Source organism: Trachymyrmex septentrionalis, unplaced genomic scaffold (genome assembly GCF_001594115.1).
Source record: "Trachymyrmex septentrionalis isolate Tsep2-gDNA-1 unplaced genomic scaffold, Tsep1.0 scaffold37, whole genome shotgun sequence".
In the NCBI taxonomy this organism is placed as follows: domain Eukaryota; kingdom Metazoa; phylum Arthropoda; class Insecta; order Hymenoptera; family Formicidae; genus Trachymyrmex; species Trachymyrmex septentrionalis.
This window is the reverse complement of record NW_017305536.1, coordinates 7,197,561-7,205,373: the sequence shown is the minus strand read 5'-3', so window position 1 is coordinate 7,205,373 and position 7,813 is coordinate 7,197,561. Positions and strand designations below refer to the sequence as shown.

Genomic DNA, 7,813 nt, shown 5'->3' with positions numbered 1-7,813 from the left:
TTTGTTACTTTTTAATAAAGCTATAAAAAATTAAATAAATAATAAATAAATATTTAAAAAATTAACAATATACAAATAAAAAACTACTTTATTCATAAAAATATATCATTTATCACATTTTTCCTTCACTGATATTTAATTATTGTTGTAACTTTCCTTATTTGTATAATTGCTCAAATTATTTTCTCAAAAACTACGTTTAAAAAGACTACTACACTAAATGTCGAAGAAGCCAGAAAAAGCATATTTACAATTTGAATTTTCGTGACTGTCTACATCCTTCTTTGAGCAGTTTGAATTTTGAGGTCCAGCAGTGCAAACACTTTGCAATGTGAATGGTTCTGAATCCTTCGGCTCGAATACTACATTTGGTGGTAAACCAACAGTTCCGGTAGACATTGGTGCTTTTGGGACATTCTGACCACAAGTTATACCTTCCCAACATTGATTTCTCGCCCTGTCTTTTGTCGATTGACAAACCGCTTTTATATTATCACTAAGAGATCAAAAGATTTTAATATTTATTCTCTTGGGCCTTGTTCTTTTTTACACTACTGAGACAAACTACTTGCTAACAAACTTCTGAATCTGGAAATAGATTTCTCTTAAAAATAAAACTTATTCAAATTTAAAATTTTACTGTCTTCTTTATTCTAACTCTTAGAAGCAAAAGCCAAGATACGAATTTCATCAAACTACATCTCATTATCTACTAAGTTCTGTGCTAAGCTCAATTAATCTCGAGAACAATTGCTTCATAATACTGAATTACCGAAATTTTTTTTCATCGCGATTACGCTTACAGGCCTTCATATTCTCCCAGCAACGTCTGAGCTGTATGGTCGAACGCGCGCCCCGGGATCCTACTATCAAATTGTACTCCTCGGTGATTCGCGACCACGCCGACTTTCGTTTGCATATGGAGATCGGATCTGACTTCCTATTTTGGACGACCTCGTGCTTGTTTATCAACGATATCAAGATTTTTCGTTCCTCGAAGCTGTATGTCTTGCGAGTGCCCTTCAGAGATGCGGATGCCATTTTACCACGAGTACCAGCGTTCGATTGTTTCTTTTGCTCTTGGAGCTTTCATGGTGGAGCGCTCTCCTTATATTAATATTAAGCCTAATTCAGATTGGCCTTCGTTAGTATCTATCATATCTATCTATCAATCTTGTCAATCTTGTCGAATTCTTGGTTTCGCACCAATTTCAATTCCAAAAAATTTTACACATATTCATCTTAGTGTAAATATCTATGTGTTATTGATGAAAATGAACAGATATACGCCGGGACACAAAAGAATTCTTATTCGGTTAACTCGTTCAAAAAGACAAAATGCTCTATACAATATAGTGCCTGATATATGTATATCAAATTCTTCAACCTTCCTATAAGCAGTTGTGAAAAGATAAAATGCCTTTTCAAATGCCTTTTCAAATGGGATATATTTAGTATTATCCGTGATACAGTAATAGTCGAAATGAAAATTCCTTATCAGCTCGGATAAAATTCATGACATAGTCAATCTGAAGATATAATACGTAACCTACAAAAATATAGGATGTCAGTTAATCTGGCATTTCAATATTTTTCTTAATTGCTCATTTCTTCTAATGTTTTGTATGTATCTAATATAATTGTTTTTTACACGAAGATGTATATTTAAATTATAATTCAAATCTCTTTATCATAGTTTTTCTGACAAAAAGGTATACATAATAATGACACACCTGCAATAATAAGAGATAATCCATTTTATTTCATTTTAATCTGTATACAATAGCAACCAGCATTATAACCATTGTAAACGGAGATGCAAAATATGCAATATGTTACTTTTAAAGTTATATTTAATAATTTAAAGAATCTAATAATTTAGTTATGATTTAAGTACAATTTAAAACATCAAATTAAGTACGCAATTTAAAATAAATGCAATAAATTCTCGAATTTTTTTTTCTATACAGAAAATATATTACATTCGAAAGAATAGAGAAATCAAATATTAAATGTTCAGGATAATAGATTAATATTTCTGCATAAATAATTAACCTAATAAATTTGAGATGTTGCATATAACAAATTTCATCATTTCGAATACATAATACAAAATTGTACAGAAACATATTGCATATTATACATCATTTTTATGGCATTTATATTTTTCAGGAATATAACCCTTTCACCATAAATCCACTATCCCGTCTCTGGGGATGAGTGTGTGGGAGAGGGCTATCTTCCAATACAATATAGATAGATCGCGCAACTTTCATACATATATATTTTTCCATATTTAAATTGTATATATATGTGTGTGTGTGTGTGTGTGTGTGTGTGTGTGTGTGTGTGTGTGTTATGTGTATAGGTATGTTTTATGTGTATATACACATATATATAAAGTCAGCAAATGTCGCAAATCTTTAGTACAAAATTATATAGTAGATTTAAAAAGCAAATAAAACAATTTTTCTTTAAGTAACATCTACCGTATACAGGAACAGAAAACATCGTCATGTGAATAATCTGTTGTCACAACGACAGGAACATTATTCCGTATCATAAAGAATAATATAAATTCTATAAATAAACAATTAAATGAACAACATAATAATCATTGGTTTGCCACTTTACAACGAAATTAGAATTGAACAACATTTCCATACATATGCTTCCATATAACATAGGCACAGTAAATGGTCTAATTATGTCTTAAGTTAATATGCGATATAATTTCTGCAAACCAATAATATTGTACTCTGTTTCATGTTATTATTACTAACAAAAGTAACTTTGGTGTACGTAACAGATTGTACGCTTTAAGTAACTACTATATATTATGACTGATTTGCGCAAAAATGTGGGCCAAAAAACAAAAATAAAAATTTGCGATCATCCTCTCTCCGTATAAGAATAGAATAACCAAAATAAAATCAATTTTAACATACAAGTGCGGTGCATACTGCATTTTGTACATTCGCCTCGCACATGACTATATGTGCGCTGTAACCATCATAATTACATGCGACATAAAAATGATAAGATAAATATTTTTCATTCTCGCGACGGAATAAAATTGGAAGAAAGATTTAAAAGTTGGCTCAGCGTTGCACATATCGATACAGAACAAAAATTTTCGCAGTTAAATAAACAGAGTATTGTTCTGCAATAAAGTAAACGCTACAGGTATCTTTAAACAATACTATAAAAAACGATTCTGACGATCCTCAAATTAGATGAATTAAAAATCACGGATATCATTGATGTATAAATATTAGAAACTTCTGACAAAGTTTTATACATCTGCAGTGTATTTTTTTATCACTGGGAACATCCGATGTTCGAATGAGGATGAGAATCGTTTTCATACATTGTGACTCTTTGAATATTCTTCTAGTTTCATCTAATATACATTTCGTATAATATGTATACGTATATTATATGCATTTAGTTTCCAGACAATGCCACATGAATTTTCATATGACTACTATTTACGTCATAACGTTTCTCGAAGTAAATTAATGTTCAACAGCGGTAGAAATTCACATTAAAGGATCATAGATGCGTAAAACACGATCCAGCTCGAGCTCATCATTTATATATTCGTAAATGTTAGATGTATACATATATGTACACGTACACACACACACACACACACACACACACACACATATATATATATATATATATATATGTATGTATATATATGTACACGTAAAAATATATGTATACATATATGTACACGTATAAATATTAGATGTATACATATATATACACGTGTATGTTGTACTCACAGTATGATAAAAAATGGTTAGCAGTTGAATATGATTACGGAAATGTATACAAACCAAGTGAATAGATTAACTGAGAATGAAGTTAGAGAGAAGCGCTTCGAATCGAGATATAAAGCTTTTTACGCGATAATATTCCCGTCAACGCGATAAGTATCAAAGAATGACAAATGGAATTAATTATTGAATATATAATGATCTGACGCAATAAAATTACTAATATAATTATGTACCGTAAAGCCATTGACAAATGACTCAGTCAAAAAATGTTATAAGAGAATCACTTATCTCTGCGACGCCACGATCTAAATTTCATTCAGGAATGTACTCAGCGGTACTTTTGAGCAATGATTAGAATTATCGCTTAAGGCAACTTTTGCGCATCCCTTGTGACTGCGATAGCTACTTTTTGCACACATTTGAGTTCTCTTTTAAATGATTTAAGAGAAACGAACAGCAATATAATAAGAAACTATAAAAAAATATTACAAAATCTTTTGTATCAGAATTATGTTGCTCAGCAAGTAAATCTATTAGATAGAATAAGAACAAATTTTTTCTAAACTGTATATCTCTTCGCTTGTTTTAAATATCGATATCATATCCTCTCATCTTCTTTTTTTGTTTGATAATACAATCTCACGAATTTGAAATTCTGTATATTTCTGTCAAAAATTGTATATTTTATTAAATTAAAAATTATAATATTTCTATACTTTAAATATGAATTTTCATATTTTTATTTTTAAATTTAAAATTCTCTCTCTCTCTCTCTTTCTTTCTTTCATATTGTTTTAGAAACAAATTCAATTATATTATGTTTGAGAGAAATATAATAATATACAATATAATAAAAAAATAATATAATAAAATTAATGATTCAATAACATAATAAAAAAAAATTATTTATATCTTCAAATTTTATAACATCTCGCGTCTTTATTTAAAACTTTAGTATTGCTTGTGCACGAGGGATTGCGATCGGCAGGCATTTAGAAAAATGTTCAGTTTTATAATTGCTAAAACAAATGTCTAATATCGTCGAATGATAAATTTAATGATTACTAAAGTGAAAAATAGTTTTAAAACACAGCTCTAACGTGTATGATATACTAATAAATAGGACTTTCTAAAAAGACCTTTGGCTTTCTTTCCCAAGTTGGAGTGAAATCGTCGTCGATATAGCGCGCTCGTGCGCATTCCATCAACACAGATTTTTAAACTTAACAACAATACTAAAATTCGCCGCCGTCTTATATATAAACGTGGAACAGTCCCGCGAATGTGATCTCCGACGCGATGCAGAGCTCGTGCAGAGTTTTCGTCATTTCATGCGACGAGACAAGAGCAGCATGTGCTAGCATGAATTACCTTCCATATCATCCAACAAGAAGTTCTTCTCTTCCTTTTTCACATTATTGCTCTTTGACATACCATTTCGTAATTTCGGTTCGAAACACGGCTGTAAAAAGAAACGAAATTATCCTGTTGATGAATTTAATTAAATTTATATAAATTTAGAAATAGCTTAGCACGGGGAAGATTTATTTCTCAAATGCATCGAATCATATATTTGCAAATAATTATAAATGATTCTTAAAGATGTCTTTGTAGAAAGTCTTATTCTTAATATAACCGTCGTTTATTTCAAGTAACAAATATACATCGTATTTTTAGAGCTGCAAAAAAAACAAAACTATAACCATTAATATTATCGTATAATTAACACCATACGGAGAATTATAATTCCAATTTAGTCGATTGCTTAATCAGAATTTAACGACAAAACAGATTCAGTCTTAATATAATTCGATCTTTGACACTGCGCACGCAATTGAAATCTACGAGCGACACAGTCGCATTCGTGAAGAAGATAGCATAATTTGACTTTGTCTTCTCTTAAATGTGTTATAAAACAATAAATTAATTAATACCGATATTTTTTCATGTCAAAGTTATTGTTACAAAATTAAATAAAATAATAAGATTATAAAAATATTTTAATGATTTTTTTAGTTATATATAGAATATTAGCAATGATATATTTATTCCTATTCTCTTAATATGAATTTTTAACTAAAGCAGGAAAGAAATGTAAAAGCGATAAAGTAAAAAATTGTTGTATAATAAATCGTCATAAAAAATTGCTTATAAAGCCAAGTAAATTACAATTAAATAATAACTAGAATGTCTACTGTATGTCATACAAATTAATCGACAAGATAATTTCTTGCATTGCATAACTATATATATTTATATAAAAAGTGAAATAAAATTATTTAAATAATAAATAATTAAAAAAATTAGTCATGATAAATAATACTAGCGCAATACTGTTCTGAAAGCGGTTATTTTTAAATGTTGCCAGTAAAGAAATTAGCATAGAAATAGCATATAACAATTCCAAATTTCCTTTTTTTTTTAAACGCAGATACGCAAAGTATGTAAAAATAAGTACTTTTTGACAGAATTAACTCAAAAATTCGTGCTCATAACTTATAATATACAAACTAATTTGATACTTTCCTCAAGAACTAATAGTATAAAAAGCTAAGTAAAAGTAGTAACTCTGAGAAAAATAGATATTTTAATCAGATTCAAAGTTAAAATATCGTAGAATTTGAATCGTATAATCGCGTGTCTTGTCAATCGAGCCAAATATAGTATCTTCTCTAATGACTTATCATAATTACAGAAGTGCGATAAATGCAATTGCAAAGAGTCATGATTTTGCATTCGTAACAAAGTGTGAAACGCGAGGAGAATGGGCGAAATTCGGTCTTAAGTTTCTTTAGTATCAGCAATGCTGACACGACGCATGTTATCAAGTGGGGCGTTATTTAGAAGACATATCACTCACAGTCTCGCAGATATTCATGTTGCAGCAATTCTCTATGGTAATTTCGCACTGATTGTCCGGTATCTGCGGTCGAGATGTGAGCGGCGTAATGCCTTTACTGACCACATAGTGCCTCTTGATTCGTGGTCGCCTCCGTAATTTATTTATATAATAACTAAGTACGGCGATCATTAGAAGAAATAGAATGGTGAAGGCTATGAATATTGGTAACAGAATGCCATTCTGGAAACTGTTGGTAAGTGTAATTCTTTCGGCCGTTTGATTGAAATCTGTACACCTGTTGATATATAATGAGATATTGATATACTACATTTATATGTATATACCGGTTACTTTTAAAATCATGTATTTTTTCTGAATCTTGTTAAACGACCTTATTACGAATACAACGATCTTATTAAAAATATTAATATTTTGTAGCGTAATAGCGATTGTAATCTTTAAACTTTCAATTATTTTTTTATTATTAAATAATATTGGAAATAGAATTATAAAATATAAAATAAGACATCCATTTTTAAGAAGCATGTACCTGCACGATGTTACGCTGATGCTTGGTAATCCGACGTGATCGCTCGCGCAATAAATCGCGCAGATCTCCTCAATGTCGTTCGGTTTTTCGCACCGGGTCCCTTTAGAATATTTACAGCTACAAAATGGTCTTCCATTTTGGACGGAACACTCGCCGTCGTAAAGGCAGTAGCCATTGCAAACATTTATCTCACAGCGGTCACCGCTAAACGTGCCCGTGCATTTGCATTCAGGAACTCCGCGATGGTTTACAATACATTTACCATGGAAGCAGTAATTGTGACAGAAAGATATTTCGCAAAAGGATCCAGTAAATCTGTGAGAACAGAGATTAGGCGAATTTTAAATTGCTTATCAAACGTGGAAATATATGTGTATAATTTAATGGATCATCACTTATTTGTAAAAATTTTTTATCCATCTACATATATAAATTTATGTTATTTAATTATAAAATTTGTATTATTTGTATGTAATATTTAAAAATTAAATTAAAATATAATATATATTATATCTCACTGTTTATACTTGTGAAAAACTAAAATCTCATCATTTCATATAAAGTCATTTAAATTGTGACAAATAGTTATAATCAGGCTCGATTTTATTCAAAATATTATAATCTTTATTT

At 29.7% G+C, this 7,813-nt stretch overlaps 2 protein-coding genes across 3 annotated transcripts in view; both read right to left on the bottom strand.

The window, feature by feature from the left end:
- LOC108750525 overlaps positions 1-1,191 on the bottom strand; it is a 2,152-nt gene extending 961 nt beyond the window's left edge. Inside the window, exons 1-2 of one of the 2 annotated variants that reach the window (XM_018490008.1) lie at positions 773-1,191; positions 252-496 (exon numbers count right to left, since the gene is read on the bottom strand). In XM_018490008.1, coding sequence (XP_018345510.1) covers positions 252-496; positions 773-1,041 — 514 coding nt within the window. In that variant the 5' untranslated portion in view covers positions 1,042-1,191. The remainder of the gene's footprint in view (positions 1-251; positions 497-772) is intronic. The other variant, XM_018490009.1, reaches the window with a different exon arrangement.
- A 3,536-nt stretch (positions 1,192-4,727) lies between these two features.
- The window catches only part of LOC108750409 (protein cueball-like), a 3,788-nt gene continuing 702 nt past the window's right edge, over positions 4,728-7,813 (bottom strand). Inside the window, exons 2-4 of the mRNA XM_018489825.1 lie at positions 7,184-7,498; positions 6,652-6,928; positions 4,728-5,253 (exon numbers count right to left, since the gene is read on the bottom strand). Coding sequence (XP_018345327.1) covers positions 5,149-5,253; positions 6,652-6,928; positions 7,184-7,498 — 697 coding nt within the window. The 3' untranslated portion in view covers positions 4,728-5,148. The remainder of the gene's footprint in view (positions 5,254-6,651; positions 6,929-7,183; positions 7,499-7,813) is intronic.